General features: G+C 35.4%; 1 protein-coding gene across 1 annotated transcript; it reads right to left on the bottom strand.

Moving 5' to 3' along the window:
- Window positions 1-458: 458 nt before the first annotated feature.
- Window positions 459-4,177, bottom strand: COMMD3 (COMM domain containing 3). The gene is made up of 8 exons (NM_001195447.1): window positions 4,026-4,177; window positions 2,574-2,685; window positions 2,403-2,466; window positions 2,275-2,309; window positions 1,872-1,932; window positions 1,725-1,781; window positions 1,556-1,615; window positions 459-638 (listed from the first exon to the last, which is right to left on the bottom strand). The coding sequence occupies exons 1-8, from the start codon at window positions 4,162-4,164 to the stop codon at window positions 579-581; spliced, it is 588 nt and encodes a 195-aa protein (NP_001182376.1). The 5' UTR covers window positions 4,165-4,177; the 3' UTR covers window positions 459-578.
- Window positions 4,178-18,125: the final 13,948 nt, after the last annotated feature.

The following is an 18,125-nucleotide window of genomic DNA, read 5'->3' as shown; positions in this document are numbered from 1 at the left end:
TCCGCGCCGGGCCAGGACCCGGCGGCCGAGGGTCGGGATGTGGGCGAGCCCTCGGGCGCAGGTAACGGGCCGCGCAGCCGCCCGCGCCCGCCCCCAGAGTCCCGAAGCAGGGTTCTGCGACAGACCCGGGGGGATCGCATCCTTTCCTCCTTGTTTAACTTTAATCCTGAGAAAAGGCTATCGTTAAAAGTTCACACTACTCCTATCTAGCTTCACACAAAGTAATAATTAACACACGAATTCAGATCCAAACAAAATATCATCACTCTTTGTGGAAAACAACACCTTATTTATTCAGGGTGTAATACTGTCTACTTCCTTTCAGAAGACTTGAAAAAGATCAAAATAGAATAAATGGACAGTTAGTACTAAACGATTCAATACTTGGGCAGTATCTTTCCCTCTTAACCTTTTCACACGTGTTTTTTAAAGTGTCAAAATTGATGAATGGTATAAATTCAAAAGGAAAATTCTTTTCTACTGAAAAGAACATCCAGCTCGCACAAACGGTGGTTCAGCTCAAGGCAAGGCGTTTCTGGTTTTCCTCTGCACTCGGGCGGATCGTTAACTTCCCCAAGTTACAACTGAGTTGCTCTTTCCAGGCTTTTCGAAGCATCTTTAAGTTTCCCCACCAAGTCCTAAAAGACGTGTATACAATACCACGTTTTTAGGATAAAACATGGAAAGAAGTATCCAAGTTCAAGAAAGATGCAAGAAAAAAAGTCAGGACACATCTTCCAAACAAGTTTAAAATTCAACAAGATTTTAACCTTTGACAAACTACTATCGGTCAAAAAGAAGCGTTTCCTCAGAAATATCTCATGTTCAAATCGGTTATTTGCCCTCACACTGAAACATGATTTCTAACCGAATCCTTAACCGCCCAGGTACATCTGAATTTTCTCAAGTTATCTAACAAAGGTTATGCTGTATATACATTTTCTGAAAGTTTAAAGTTTGATTCACAGTTACATTAAAACGGCTCTGCAGAAGATGCCTTTGAAAAATTCAATTTCACTTAAATTTCCAGTAATGATCTTCATTTTTTAAGAGCTATGAAATAAATTCGTTGCCATATCCACTAATCAATGTAGTTTTGAATTTCCCCAGTCTTAAATGGGCAATAAAAACAGTTTTAGAATGTTATGTATACTTCCCCCTTTATAAAAAGTCATTAAAACCACGGTTTCAAAATCCAATTTTGACAGTTTAATTCAATTTCTGAAAGCAAAGACATTTTCAAAGCCATGTCTTAATTTTGCTTTATCTTATTGGACCAAACTCATCATGAAGAAATTTACACTAACACTACAGAAGTTTATTTTAACCAGCAAAAACAGCAAATACAGACCAATTCTCTATTAATAACATCTTAATTTCAACAGTGAAGCCTATGTTAAAATACTACTTTTGATGCCCCTTTCCCATTAAATCCTTAACCAATCTTCATTATCTGCTGACAGATGGTTAATTTTATTTTGAACTGTCCAAGAGTATAACTCTCAAGTAAACATTTATAAAAAGACAGGCATATTTATAGATCCTAATACTGTACCTGTAATTGTTCCATGCTGCAACTAAAACTAATCTCTGGGTAGGATGGGGAATCAGTGTTCTAGGGCAGGGAAAAAAAACACGCAACAAAAAACGCTGTTTATTTAAATCAATGAAATTATAAATTTCATTACACATTTCATTATTGGGTAAGACTTATCTATAAATACCTGTATACTTAAGGTCACCAAATATGCAGGTCTGTGCATCTTATGAAGTTGATTGGTCTAAAATAACACAACAAACACGTAACAGCCTTTAACTCTGTGTTTTAAGAAGTTCCCTGATCCGCCCTAGAGAAGTTGGTTAAACTTTACCTTTATCTGATATTCCAAGCGCCAAGAAACATCCGTTATATGAGGGAGAGATCTACCTATGCTGAAAGATGCAATGATAATTTTGTACATAGTCTCTACAGAAGAACTTTTCAGTTATTTACTAAGAATGGGTCTACTTTCCACCCCCAACTCCATTTTAATCCATTCTCAATTTAAACCATTGTTAAACTTTACTTTTAAATTCTGAATGGTAAAAAAGCATTTGAAAATCATCTCAATAAACTTTATCTTTAAAAACATTAGCTTAACTTCAATTGTTTGACGTGCCCTTTGGCTCTTTTTCTTTGGGTCAAGATCCCGAAGATCTTGTTTCACACCAACACTCTCCATTCATACCTGCAAGTGAAAAGTGCCTCAGCTTGACACCTTACACAGTACCTACCTTCCCAGTAGGATTTCTAGGGAATTCTTATTATTCTGGAGAGGAAAAAGAAAGAGAGAAAAAAAACAGATCTTTACAAATAGAGTAAAAGAAAAATAGTCACTGTTAATTAAAAATTTTAAAGTAACCTGATATTCCGTGCAAAACAGTTCTATTCGCTCTCTGTCAAATTTACAGTCTTCTAGATAAGTGCTAGAAGAAAAGAAAAAAGCCAAAGTTCTGTCTCCATTTTTAAAACTGAAATTGAAATCATAAAGGTAGCATTTGAAAATAAATGGATATTTAAATAAATCCTGTACCTTAGAGTTGACTTGTCAGCTCGGTGCTTTCCTGCCTCTAGTATGTAAGTTGCAGCTGCTGCATGACAATGTTTTAAAACCACTGGGTCGATATGTTTCAAGTCTGGATGATCTAAAATAAATTAACTTCCAGTGATGCCTATGATAATAAATTCTTTATAGTCATGTTCCTAAAAAGAATATTTTAATTTGGGTTTAAAAACCCTTTAACAAGATAAAAAAAATTCAACTATAAGGACAGTCATAATTATAAGTAAATGAGATGAGCAACAAGGTCAAGTGAAAAACAATAAAAACACATCAAGAACTCTACTATTACTGGTTTCAATTAACTTACTTTGCCTTAATATTTTTACTATTAAAAATATTATAGCCCCCAAAGAAAATATTACAATGCAATGGTCATTCTAACACTGGGGTAAATTCAAAGGAAAAACAAGATAAATATTTTACATGGTGTCAATTTTAGAATAAACTTCCGTCCTAAAAATGACGAGCTTAGGGTAACTGGCTCCATGAACAACACATCAAGGGGGTAGAAGGTAAGGCATGAGTTCAGAATATAAAATACAAATTTCAAAATTATAGTAGTACTTTCAGGGTTTGACAGTTATCCTTTTTTTTTTTTTTTTTGAGATTAACCCAGGTGGTGGTTACTATTTTCGTTTAAAGAACTTCCACTTTCATACTTTTTGTACAAGTGTTTAGTTCATGAAACTACAGAAAAAAAACAAAAATTTGAATTGTTGGGATATTTATATTTAAGAAAATCATCTAAAAGCGATCTGTCTTAAAATATGTCTTCAATCCAGACTGACACTGCACCTCCGCAGTCACTGACCAGATCGCTTAAAAGACACTCGCATCCTGGTAACTGGGGCGGAACAAAGTATTGTGCATCATAGTTTAAGGTTCTAGGTGTAGAACCTGAGTAAAACATGCTGAACTAGAGCGCTGGAGTGATCACAGCAACTTGAGGTATGCTCTAAGTTGGCAAATGTCGACACTATCTGACCTAGTAATTACTTCGGAAACAGACCCTTTTAAACCTTTGCTAGCCTAGCCCTGGAAGCTTGAATTGCAGGGAGCTCCCCAGATGAAGTCCAACTGTCAAAACAGCCGCAGCCTCAGACAAGGCTAAACACCTTAGATGTTTAGGCCACAAACAAGATTTGAACACGGGCTTTACAAAAGAACAAAGAGACTGGGAGGGAAACCGGGCCAGGAACGTGGAGCTGGCTCTATGCAGGTGCCAAGCGGGGCCAAAACAATGCTCAGGGTCTGCTCCGAGTCCTAGCAGAGCCACGTCCCCAACACTCCGTCCGGAGCGAAGGGCAAAGCCCGGAGACTTCCTCTTCCCGGGGCTTTCCCCTTCTCGCTCCGCCGGCTCCTCTTCTTCGAGCGCCCCTCCACCCCGGCGGATCCAGCTCCGAGCCGAGCCGAGCGGCTTACCTAACACGGCCTCGTCCGCCTGGGCGTCCAGCAGGCTCTGGAAAGCCGCCCGGAGGAGAAGCGTGAAGGCGTTGGAGTCGAAGGAGCCGGGATCCGCCAGCATCTGGAAGCCTTTCTGCACAGACTCGGAGAGCTCCATTGTGAGCGCGCCGTGACCTTCGACACGCACACCACGTGACACGCGCCGCGCGCTCAGCTGATGCGGCCGCGCGCGCACGCGGCTCGGGGCGGCTGGCGGCGGCGCGGGCTGCGGGGCGTCCCCGCCCGCCTCCGCGTCCGCGCGCAAGTCCCGCGCCCCCAGCAGCCGCCTGCCGCCTCCCACCGTTTCGGTCCAGCCTTTCCTTGTCCAGCGCAGGCCGCGGGATCTGCCGAGCCTTGGCGAGAAGGGCGGCCTCGGGCGCTTTGTGGACGCGCCGGGCGCTTTCTCCTTGGCTTAGCGCTTACCTCGGACGGTCACCAGCTCGGTTCCCTGAGAGATCCCGGGGAGACGGCGGACGGTGTCGGGATCCCGGCCCCCGCCTCCCGCAAACTGCGCCCTCCCCGCTCCTCGCTCTGCGCGAATCCTGCGGGGAGCTCCGATCTCAGGCAACTGGATTTTGTTTGTTTTTGTGGGTTTTTGTTTGTTTTGTTTGTTTTTTAGCTCACCAGCTTAACCTCGCAGCACTGCCCTTTTATGAGACTGTAAGACATCTAATTATGTGATTCTTGCTTATTTTTACTTTTTCTTTGTCATTTCTGGAATACGGCAGTAGAGTCCTTCGTGCATGGGGGGTGTGTACACATGCACACATACATAGAGTTCCTGTATGCACTGCACTCCAGCAATCGGATTATGAACAGATTTGACAGGATTATTAACAATTTTATATGCCGCTGCAAATAAATGCCAACTGCCATACACATTTTGTGCTACTCTACTCACTACATCTGTGGGTCCAGTTTTAGTTGCTGTATAGAATCTGCATAAATATGTTTTTATTAAACAGCTACCTTAGTAAAGTACAGTTAGGAATGGCAAGATCTTTATTAGAAGTGAATTACTGTTTAGGATGCTCATACCTTTAAAGATTCGAATACTGTATAAAGTTTAACTTCCTCTCTGTTTCTACGAAGTTGGTTTAGAGAACAAGAATGATTCTTTAAAAAACCCGTGAAGCAAAGTAGTTAGGCATTTTTAATCAAGAGAACTTGAAAAGTTAAAAAATACAAGTTCTTGAAGGGTGGAGGGAAGGGATGCGGAACAACAAAGATGTTTTAGTCTTCAGGAGCGATTATTTGCTACATTAGACCCAAAGTGAAATATTCTTTTATTTTTCTAACTTAGATGTCTATTTTAAAAATGTTTGATGGATATAGTCGCCATTTATCTTGGCACCAATACATAAAGAGTACCTCATTTCACAACAGGATGCAAATGGAGTAACAGCATCAGTAACAAATTGAGTAACTCTACTCAGCCCTCCTTTGAAAGCTTTAAAAGGCACGTGCAGTGGCTGTTCACTCGGTGAGAATATAGTAGCAGTGAAGGATTTAAAAGTCTCCCTAGAGTCTTTATGAAACAAACACCTATTAATCATGTTCATCTTTTCTTCCCATCACTCATCTTCTTCCTGATTTGTTTCTCATCAGTAATAAAATGTCAGTTGAAAAACTTCATGATATCTGATTACATAGAGAATAAATAGGACAGAGTTGTGTAAATGTTCAACAATATTAACATCCAAGCTTATTACGTTTATTACACATGTATTTATGACCTAGTGTAACACTGATTATTAATACTAATAGATTTGAGTTGATAACTCTTAATACTCAATTTTAGTGTCAAAAAACAGTATTAATCATGGGGATAGATTTTAAAATATTATTTTAAAAGAGAAAAATAAACACAAGTGGTTGTGAATTTGTGGGCATAAAAGTTAGGAAATTCACAAGTATTGTTTCCATAATAGCTGTCATGTTACTCTGTTGCCCATGTATGAGTACTTTCTCTTAGGATGTTTTGTCCTCTTAGGCCTAAGTATATTCATGTGTTAGGCCTAAATGATGGGCACATTTTAAGCTCGCACAAAAATTTTCACCATAGTGTGTTCTAATGCTAGAAAAACTGAATTTTCCTACTACAGTTATATTTATTTAAACTTCCTTTGAAGGAGGCACAGGATTGAGTGTTTCAAACATGTGTGTCTTTGACAAGCCATTGAAATACATGGAAGTATGATTATCAAAAGGCATGACTCCCAGATGTAGACTCTCTTGGTTGCAGCCATAAAAATCAATGCGTTTTATATTAGAAAAACTACATATGAATATATTCTGAAAGTATGAAAAATACTGTTTAAAATTTTGCTTTACTCACTGAAAACAGCATTGGAACTTTGACTAAACTGCAGGCTCAAAGCCAGTAAACTAACTTTGGCCCCAAAAAGTTCTTTAAAAGAACAATTATGTGCAACTGAAAATAAGAAAATACAGATGTAGCCATCTTCACATGAATAATATATCTTGCCTTCTAAACTGCAAATATTAGGTAGACAATGCTGATAAATTTATTTTTCTTTTTGAGAATCTAGAAATCATTTGAAGAACTAGAAGTTACCCTTTTAAACAATGTTTTAAAGTTTCAAGTACATTGTATCCTTTGAACTGGTTAATTTTTTTTAGAAACAAACTTAATATTGGCCCCTTTATTGTGATTACAATTAAATAGGCTAGGGCTTTTGCAGGATCTATGTGGTCAGCTTTTCCCACAGGCCTCATTGCTGCATTTGTTAGTGTTATGAATTTAAATATTTTCTTTTTTAGATTGTATAAGTACTTTTGCTCTTGTGCAAAGAACGCTGAAGGAAGATACTCCTTTAGATTGAAGAGTTCATGGAACTCCATGGGGAGAAAAAAAATTTTAATAAGTTTAAGTGCCATTGAGACAAAGACTAGTTTTAACTGGCTTATATATTTATTATATATTCTAGTGGAGATCTGTTTTATCTGTTTTATTCTCTGTAGCCTACTCACATGCTACAGAGAAAAAAGTTTAAAACACTTTTAAAACTACCTATAAATAAGAAACCATTCTCTCTGTGTTCCCTAACACCAGTGCTTTGATGGTTACTTTAAACTTTGAGATATTTGTTAATGATATAGGCTTTACTGTTTTAAAGCTATTTTAACCACAAATGGACAGTTGGAAGGAGTATTTAACTGAGTTATATATGACACTTGAGAGTATAAGTCAAAAACTGTTTCAGTGAAATTTATAAAACCTATCTACATTCTTTTATTAAATAACTTGGCAAGGCACAGATTGTGACTTGGAATTTGAATGGTCAAGTTTTTGCACATTCATGATCACAGAGTTGAGTGGTCTCAAACTGCATTTTGTATCACGCTGTCAAACACCAAATTGAGTATTCAGAGGGAACAGCAAAGCTTTTATTTTCAATTTAAACATGTAATCCAATCCCTAATTATTTCTAAATGGTCATTGCTGCAATAATTTATAGGGACAAATATAACCTTTTCTCACATTGTATAGCTTAATTTGCATATGTGGATTTTAAAATGTGTGAGGGAAATGAAAATACTAAGTACATTAAATAAACTGGAACCACAGGGATTAAAATTAATGATACAATGTTCTCTAAAACAGTTAGCTAACGTATGCTTATGGTTTTGCACAAGTGTTTTGTATTTTTCCCCTAAAACTTTTTTGAATACATTTATATTAAGTAGTAAATAGTATAATTTCTATTTAATATTGTCATCATTTAGTACCATTTTATTTTATTTATTTTTTTATTTATTTTAGTAGAGACAGGGTTTTGCCATGTTGGCCAGGCTGCTCTCGAACTCCTGACCTCAGGTGATCTGCCCGCCTCTGCCTCCCAAAGTGCTGGTATTACAGGCGTGAGCCACAGTGTCCGGCTGGTACCATTTTAACTATTTCATTTTCATAAGTTGTATCTGGGAAATATAAAACATAAAACTTCAAAATATAAGAAAAATTAAATATTTTAAATCTAAGTTTTAAAAGGTCAAATTATCATGCTACTAAGAAATTGAGTTTATTATATAAGATCTCACAACATTTCCTGAAATTTTTTCTTTTCTTTTTTTTTTTTTTTTTTTTTTTGGAGACAGAGTCTTACTCTATCACCCCGGCTGGAGTGCAATGGCATAATCTCAGCTCACGGAACCTTTGTCTCCTGGGTTCAAGTAATTCTCATGCCTCAGCCTCTCAAGTAGCTGGGATTTCAGGTGTATGCAACCACACCCAGCTAATTTTTGTATTTTCAGTAGAAACAGGATTTTGCCATGTTGGCCAGGCTGGTCTCAAACTCCTAACCTCAAGTAATCCACCCACCTTGGCCTAGAAAACCATAATTTTGTTAAACTTTGCAAATAAGAAATTCTATAGTCAAAATGTTGACAAAGAAAATACTATTTAATTTCTAAAGTGAAATTTGGGAGCTGTCATCAGTGTTGTCATGCCATGATTTTGTTAGCTACTTGAGTGAGTATAAGATAATGGCAAAATTAAAGGAGCAGACGTAAGAATGAAATTATACTTTAAATATCAAATCTTTGTATCTAACCAGTCCATAGTTTTAAAAGGATTTTGTGCATATTGGAAAAGTCATGTCTACTCTTTAGGACTTCAGTGTAGCATGTTGAAATGTACTTTAGGAAGTTTGATCCCTTATTTTTAAGCAAAGCAGTTAATGTCACATGGGGAATATCTGAGTTGTAAAGACCAAAATTATGAAGTCTTCATCTAAGAAGAAATGAGAAATTGATTTGTAAAAAAGAAATGAAAATAAACAAATATAATTTGGCAAAAGATGAAGGCAGATTTTTAAGTTAAAGGTAAGGAAGTTAGGAAGAAATGAAAGAAAGCAATCATACTCCACATAACATTTAATGAGGAAAGAACAGGTTGTATTATGTGTCTGAGAATTTCTCTGCACAGACAAATAAAAAATAATTTTCCTTTAAATTCAGTAAGTGATTTAAATGATTCACTTATCTTTTGTATGGATTATAAAAAGCAAGTTCAATTCTTAAATCACATAATTTCTGTCTTCACCAGTTAATTTATATGAAAATTAGCAACTGGCCAATCATCTAATAAATTCCATCAAATAGACCATTTAGATAATAAGCACAGTTACCTCCTCACCAGCAAGTTGATTCTTTTTTTTTTCTCTACCAAAATTATAAACATCACCACTTCAGTTTTCTATATCATTGATCTGGTATCAGCCAGGATGACCCATGGCTTAGCTGTAGGAGGGTAAAGTGAAGAAGAGACATGAAACAAGTCGACACTGATGAATATATCTAATTCTTCCATGTGTACACAGACTGTCCTTTAAATTGTTTTATATTTTTAAAAAGAGAGAGGGAGGGAAGGAGGGGAGAAAGAGAAGGGAAAGAGGAAGACGAAGGAAGAGAGAAAGGACCTGAGAAGTGTCACAGAAAGCTTATTTAGTGTTTGTTTTCTTTGACACAATCCAAGATTCTTTTAGCTACAATGAATTCAACTAAGCTTCATAGTAAGGCTTGAAAAAGACCGAAAGATCATCTGTTATGTCCAGAATCTAATCAGTTTCAAGATGTCCTACATTTAGACTACAACAGCAGAGAATGTCTAACAGAGTCTCTTCCTTTTTTAGGTCTGAATTTGGAATATCTGTGTTTTTTCATACCTTAGAAATTGGAGTTTTGGTTGGTTTCATGAATTCCAGCAAAAAATGGAACAAATGGGCCTATGCTGTGGGATATTATTGTTGAAAGCCAGTAACTTTTTAAAGTTTGTATTTTGAGAACATGCTTTTTACATGTTAAAATGTGTACAAATAATTATCTTTTGTTTAAGGAACTATAATTTTACAAAGAAAAATGAAAACAAAAATAAAAGTTTTTGTAGATTAAAACTCAGGTAACAGTACACTTGCTTATAAACTAAAAAATGTAACTATATTCACTTGTCAAATGAAGCATTTTAGGATGGAAGTTATGTGTATAAGAAGGGATGATTTGCATTAAATACATTATAAACAGTTAAGGAGACTATATAGCTAAAGTACTTTTAACTCATTTAAAGTAAGCATTTAAACCAAAGTTAATATTTCAAAAGAGCTTACATGGCAATGAAAACCTAGATAAGAGTTTTAATATTTTTAATTGTGTACAATATTTAAAATAATACTGGTTAAGAATTTAACATTTTATTATGGTTGTTATATTCAACAGAATATCCCCCTTTTCAAATTAAATATAGACTTGAAGCCATTTTATGGATAAGTCAGTCTGAAAACTACATTTTGAAAAATCCTAGTAGAATAATTGTGTTCAACTTTTTCACATTTGTTACATAACTAGAACTATTCAGAAAATACTTTGAATTGTTTATACATATCTGATTTTTACACCGTGGTGAATGTTTAGAAAGTAATTTTACAGAGTTTTGAGAAAACAAGCACCTAAAAAAATAAACTTTTCCACTGTGTTTCTTCCCATATGCTCAGTTTTTTTTTCCTGAACTTTTGTTTCATTATTTTATTAAGCTTAAAACATAAATGTTTTTCTCTCTCAAATGTTATTTTCAAAATTAATTTTCTTTGTGTAAGCATTTTAATCTATATTTTATGAAAGGGGATGGGGAGGCAAGTTTTATAAAATCTTTTTAATGTAACAAAACACCAAGAAAATAATGACTAGCAACAGGTGAAAGGGAGAATTGTGTTTATATAGTCAGTTTAGTCCATGTAATGAGAAACTTGGACCTGAATTACTGGCGTAATTACTCAACTTTCTTTTCTTTTTTTCTTTTTTCTTTTCTTTTTTTAAATGCTAACAGAAATAGGACGGATCATTTAGAGCAACAGTATTCTAAATCAAAACTCATCGGATAATTGGCAACTTTTATTTGACTTTTAGTGCTCTATAAATTACGACCAAAAACTGAGGAGAAATTTTGTAAAGAATTACAATGTAGATGGAAATAATGTGGGTAAACAAGGCCCTAAGAAAACTGAATTTTCAAATGGTTTTCTTAAAATTTGAAAATGACAGAAAATTTAAAATTCGGCCTAACTATAATATATAGGTGAGTAGTTGATAGAACTATAAGAAAACTTTTATTGTTGCTAAACAATAATTTAATTAGAATGTTTATGAATTGAAATAAAAAATAGTTTTATAAGACCAAAAGTATCAATAAAGACATACATATTTTGTTTTATAAGTTTCAATGGCAATATACATTGTTCTTTATAAAGAACTTTCAACAGTGTATACTGGAAATGTTGGAAAATAATTGATTTTGCACTTGTCAATTATAATAGAAGGAAAATAATATTCTTACATATATGTTTTTATATACTTTTGAAAGTTGCCTTATTTTTGTAACAAGGTGAACATAAATAAAAATATAAAATACAGATGTTTAGAAGTCAGTTTAACCAATGATTAAAGCGCTTCTAGAAACCTAAAAGAGCATTTGCAAACAAATACTTTCAAATTAATTTTAATTTCATTTTGGTTTTATTCTGTTTCTAAAAGTTGCTAGGATCAATATTTGTTTGTAAAAACTGTGACATCCATGATGACAAATGTTCAAACTGAGTCATAATGATAGTCTGTTATATTAAAATCAAGAGTCACTACAGGAGAGTAGTCATTTTGCAAACATCCTGTCGTGTTAACAGGAGTTGGGGGAAAGCATATGTCATAAAGTAACAGACTTAAATCTTTAGCTAAGTAAGCTTTAAGTATCTGTCCATTGCCATAAATAGTATAAAGACAATCTAATTGTGTTTGCATAAGCTTTCTCTTAGCTTCCTTTTATGGTATTAAAGTTTAAGAAAAGTATAAAGATAAAAACTTGGCTAGATTTAAACATATTCAATGTGATTCCTAACATGGTTTAAAAAAAAAAAAAAACCTTTACATAGAACTGTCATCAGATCCTCAGGCATAGTTATATGTTAGCCAAAAATTTTAAATCATTCCAGCTAAATATAATAATAGGAGAGTAGCCAATACTTCTTTGAGTATTATAAGAATATTGCACCATTCTTTGAATAAAAATAGTCATTATTCTTTTTTCTTTAAGATATCTCAATAATTATATGAATGATAATTTTGGAAAATATAAGGGGTTAAGTGGCAAATTTAAGTATCAGGGTTTATCTTTCATTTCAAGTGGAATATCAATTTTTCTAAAAACATACTCATTTATAACAAGATTTATTGAAAAGAAATATCAAAAAACTCTTTTGGGGGGAGCATTTATCCAGTAATGTACTCAATTTTATTTAATAGGGAGATTTTAATAACTTTGTTTAACAAGCTGTTTTTTATCTTAATAACTGTAAGGATTACTATAAAGTTATATAAATAAGTTATAATACCTTCTGAAAGTATACTGAAGTTGATAGGATTTTTAATATGAGTTATAAAAAAAAGCACCATAGGTTGTAAGTTCTTTACTTTTTTACTTTGTTATTCTTATAAAGAGTCCTTTATTAGACAAGTACCTGGTACATAATAGACAGTCAAGAATATTTGTTCAATGAATGAAGGCAGTATAGTGCATGGAGTAGAGGAAATGGGGCTTATGCCCACATCCCACTTGCTTCCAGTTCTATGACCTTGGACTAAAGACTTATTTTCTCTAAGTCTAATTTTCCTAAAGTGTACAGTGGAAATAATAATGGCATCTCTTTCACATGGCTCTTGGAAAGTATTAAGACCTAAGGCACATGCACCATTATTGGTATTTATTTGGTAATTATAACCAAATTGTGTAATTCTATAATTGTGAGTTTTTACTGGTGCAGGTGTGCATGTGATGTAACCATTTGAGGACCCCAAGCACATAAGCCCCTATTTAGAAAATGAAAATGAAAACCTTCTGGGGGCTGCCTGGTACTTCTTCACTATCAGGAACTGTAAAGTGAACCTGACAGAGCTCTTATAATAACAGCAGTCATATGATGCCCTCAAAGGCCTTGATGACAGTAATTCTCTTATCCTCTCACCTCTTGGTCCCCCAGGAATCTTAGAGCCCACCAGGGTTCATTATGGTCAGCCTACTTGTAAACATCCCTCTCTTTAGAAGGTGTAGTGGGCCATTCCATTCCCTCTCTTTTCACTGGTTCTTCCTCCAGTTTTTCTTGAATCATTTCCTTTGGTAAGCAGCTCTTTAGAAATTCTCAGGGAACAAAATCGAGATGTCTTTGTATTTTTCTCTGGCACATCCTTTGTCTGGGTTCAGGAGTTGCTGTCTCACACTGTCGTCTGAGTGATTCATAACTTGTGGCACTTTTGACTCTGCTTGAAACATCTATCTACAAAGAGCCCAGAGTCTATAAGGCATTGATAAGATTGGCCAAATTAAAAAAAAAACAAAAAAAAAAACAAAAAACAGTAAGAACCCTCATTTACCATGGAATGGAGGCACATGATTTGGAATGTAGAGGTTTAAACTCTACAACTCCAAAATGTTGAACAGTTCAGTGAGTTCTGGCAAAGGTATGCAGTCGTGTAACCGCACTACACTCAAGATGTAGAGTGTCACCATAATCCCAGCAAATTTCCCTGTTCCCATGTTCCTATTTGCAGTGATTATACTTGCCCCACCCCTGACCCCAGGAGACTACTGATCTACTTCATCTCACCGTAGTTTTGCCTTTTCCGGAACATGATACAAATAGATTCATGCAGCATGTAGTCTTTTGTGTCTGTTTTGTTTTTTGGTTTTTTTTTTTTTTTTTTTGAGACGGAGTTTCGCTCTTGTTGCCGAGGCTGGAGTGCAATGGCGTGATATCAGCTCACCGCAACCTCCGCCTCCCAGGTTCAAGCGATTCTCCTGCCTCAGCCTCCCGAGTAGCTGGGATTACAGGTATGTGCCACCACACCTGACTAATTTTGTTTATTTAGTAGAGACAGGGTTTCTCCATGTGGGTCAGGCTGGTCTCGATCTCCCAACCTCAGGCGATCTGCCCACCTCGGCCTCCCAAAGTACTGGGATTACAGGCCTGAGCCACCACGCTCAGGTGGTTTTTTACCTAGCACAACATTTTTGAGATTCTCCCTGTTGGTATATCAGCAATTCATTTCTTCTTATTGCTGAATAGTATTCCATTGTAGGGACATACCAGTTTGTTTTTCCATTCACCAGTTGATGGACATGTGGATTGTTTCCAGCTTTTTGGCAATTATGAATAAAGCCTCTATAAAGATTTGTGTGCTAGTTTTGTTTAGACATAATGTTTTTATTTCTCTTAAATAAATTCCAAAGTGTGGGATTGCTGGGTTATATGATGTATATATGTTTAACTTTACAAGAAGCTGCCAAACTATTTTCCATAGTAGCTACACTGTATATATTCCCACCAGTATTGTATGGGACTTTCAGTTGCTTCACATCCTCTTTCGTATATGGTATTATCAGTTACTTTTATTTTAGACATTTTGATAGGTATATATAGTTTGTTATTGTGGTTTTAATTTGCATTCCCCTAATGACTAATATGTTGAGCATCTTTTTATGTGCCTATTTCTCATCCAAACATCTTCACCAATTAAGTGTCTATTCAAATATTTTGTCCAGTTTTTAATATGGTGGTTTTCTTATTATTGAGTTCTGAGAGTCCTTTATGTATTCTAGAGACTTGTCCTTTATCAGATATGTATTCGCAAATATTTTTGTAGATATTTCATGGATTGTCTTTTCATTTGAGTGTCACTCAAAGAGCAGAAATTTTAAGTCCAACTTTTTTTTAAATGAATCATGCTTTTGGTATTGTATTTAAAAATATCATTCCCTAACCAATGTCACAAAGATTTTCTCCTATGTTTTCTTCTAGAAGTTTTATATTTTACACTTTAGATTTATTTTGAGTCAATTTTTATGTATGGTGTGAAATATGAATTAAGTTGTTATTCTGTGTGTTTGCATATGGATGTTCAATTATTTTGCCCTATTTTTTGAAGAGACTATCTGATCTCCACTGAATTACCTTTGTACTTTTTGCAAATTTCAACTGACCATATGTTGTGGGTCTATTTCTGGATCTTCTGTTTCATTTATCTATTCATCAGCCCTTTTGCCAATACCACGTAGTGTTAATTATGGTAGATTTATAGTAAGTCTTAAAATTAGATAACGTGAATCTTCTTTGTACTTCTTTTTCAAAGTTGTATTGGCAATTCCATTTTGTTTGCTTTTCCACATATATTTTAGAATCATCTTGTTGATTTCTTTGTTTTTTTTTTTTTTGTGATGGTCTCACTCTGTCACCCAGACTGGCTCACCACAACCTCTGCCTCCTAGGCTCAAGCGATTCTCCTGCCTCAGCCTCTCGAGTAGCTTGGATTACAGGTGTGTGCCACTACTGCCTGGCTAATTTTTATATTTTTAGTATAGATGTGGTTTCACTATATTGGTCAGGCTGGTCTTGAACTCCTGACCTCAAATGATCCACCTCCCTCAGCCTCCCAAAGTGCCAGGATTATAGCCGTGAGCCACTATGCCTGGCCCCATCTTGTTGATTTCTACCAAAAAAAAAAAAAAAAAAAGCCTACTGGGATTTTGATTGGAATCACATTTAATCTATAAATCATTTTGGAGGTGAAATGACAACAATATTGAGTCTTACAATATGTAAACATGGTATATTTCCACTTTTATTTACATCTTTGATTTCTCTCTTTGATGTTTTATAGTTGAGCATGCAGATTTCATATTTTGTTAGATGTATACCTAAATATTTTACACTTTTGGTGCCATTTGAAATGATACTTTAAAATGTTTCATTTTAAAATTTCTTCATTACAAGTATTCCAAATATAATTGATTTTGTATGTTGACCTTATATCCTATGACCTCACTAAAACTACTTCTTAGTTCCAGTAGCTTTTTTATAGCCTCTTTGGGAATTTCTGTAAAGCCAATCATGTCTTCTGTGAATAGAGATAGTTTTATTTAATATTTTTTCCTTTTCAATCTGCATATCTTTGATTTATTTTTCATGCCTTATTGCACTGGCTATGGCCTCCAGTACGATGTTGAATAGGAAGGTGAAAGTGTCATCCTTGCCTTGTTTCTCATCTTTAGGGAAAGCATTTGGTCTTTGAGCATTAAGTATGATGTTAGTTGTAGGTTTTTCATAAGTGCCTTTTCTTAGGTTGAGCAACATAGGAATATTCCTTATATTTCTGGTTTGCTGGTAGTGGTTTTTAAAATGATTGAGTAAATGTTGAATTTCGTCAAAGCCCTATTCTTTATCTATTGAGATGATCATACATCTGTTGATATGGTGAATTACTTTGATTGCTTTTAAAATTTTGAAACTAACTTACATTCCCAGGATAAAGCTCACTTGGTCTTGGTGTTTTATTCTTTTCATATATAGCTGGATGTGATTTGCATATATATATATATATATATGTAAAAACAAGGTTTCACCATGTTGCCCAGGCTGGTCTTGGAACTCCTGGGATCAAGCAATACGACTGCCTCAGCCTCCTAAAGTGCTGAGATTACAGGCGTGAGTCACTGTGCCCAGCCTTGATTTGCTAAAATTTTGTTGCAGTTTTGTGTGTGTGTGTTCATGAGGCAAATTGGTCTATCACTTTCTTTTCTTCTCATGCCTTTGTCTGCTTTTGGTTTCAGGGTAATGCTGACCTCTCTCCTCTTTTATTTCTGGAAGAGTTTGTGTATAATTGGTATTATTTTTTCTATAAATATTTAGTAGAATTCACCAGGGAGGTCATCTGAGCCTGCAGTTTTCTTTGTTACAAGGTCTTAGACTATGAATTTATTTTTGAAGTGAATATACTACAATTCAGGTCATCTATTTTTTTTCTTGAGAGAACTGCCACTTGTCTTCATTTCTTTGACGGTGTCATTCAAAGAGCGAAAGATTTTACACTAGTCATAGTACTTAATACAATAGACAATAGCAAACAATTGTAAGTTCTTAAGCAGCACAGTACAGTGAAACAGTAGTGTTCAGGAAGATGAGTAGGATTTAGACAGGATCAAAGAAGGAGACTGGAGTTAAGGAGACTATCTAGCAGACAGGGGTCAGGGCAGAGGTGAAGGTAGCAAAAAGGAGGAAAGTGAACACTTGGAAGTCACTTTAAAGAAAGAATTGACAGGACTCAGTAACTGTCTGGAAGTAGGGGCACTCAAGAATGAACCTAAGATTCTTTGTGGAGAGATTGGAAGAATGGCAAAACTGCAGACATAGCTGGCTGGATGGAAAAGGTAGCCATTGTACAAGGCTGGGTCATGCTTCCTCTTGGGATATGTTGAGTGTTAAGTGAGTTGCTATGGAAATTTGTGGTGAAAATAGCATTAGAAGGGATGACAGTAAAAGAGATTCCTGAATTAGCAAGGCCTGGGTGCCCCAGAAGGAAAAGAGAATCAGGTAGGATTTCCATATGAGATATAGCATGCCTAATTAAATTAGAATTTCCAATGAAAAATGAATGATTTTAAATAAGAATGTTCTAAATATTGCACTTGACATACTTATATTAAAAATTAATTCATTGTTTACTTACATTCCAACTTCATTGAGCATCCTATATTTTTATTGCTAATTCTGGCAACTCTAGGATCTGAGAACTGTGATTTCCTTGTGGAATTGATCTCAGGAACCACAAAGAAAGACAAAACATCATAAGAAGAAATCACAAAAGTTGCAGAGGAATTTAAAACTACCAGTCAGTGTAGGTTGAGGACCAGGCGGTTGATGACAGAAGAGCACTAAGACTCTCCAAATCATAGGCCTATTTTCAAGTTTGGGTCCATAAATACTAATGTTAGCCGCATTTGAGTTTCTCTCTGAATAATATTAAAAATCACTTATGACCTAAGAAAATGACAGACTAAACATTATTAAAACATATTTCAAGAAAATTAGATATTATTATTTTAGTTCAGTTTATTAGAGACAGGGTCTAGCTCTGTCACCCAGACTGGAGTGCAGTGGCACCATCATGGCTCACTGCAGCTTCAAACTTCTGGGCTCAGGTGATCCTCCCACCTCATCCTTCCAAATAGCTGGGACTACAGGCACA

The sequence above is a fragment of the Macaca mulatta genome, chromosome 9, assembly GCF_049350105.2.
Source record: "Macaca mulatta isolate MMU2019108-1 chromosome 9, T2T-MMU8v2.0, whole genome shotgun sequence".
NCBI classification, from domain to species: Eukaryota; Metazoa; Chordata; class Mammalia; order Primates; family Cercopithecidae; genus Macaca; species Macaca mulatta.
The sequence above is the reverse complement of the archived record's forward strand: the minus strand, read 5'-3'. Positions and strand labels throughout refer to the sequence as shown.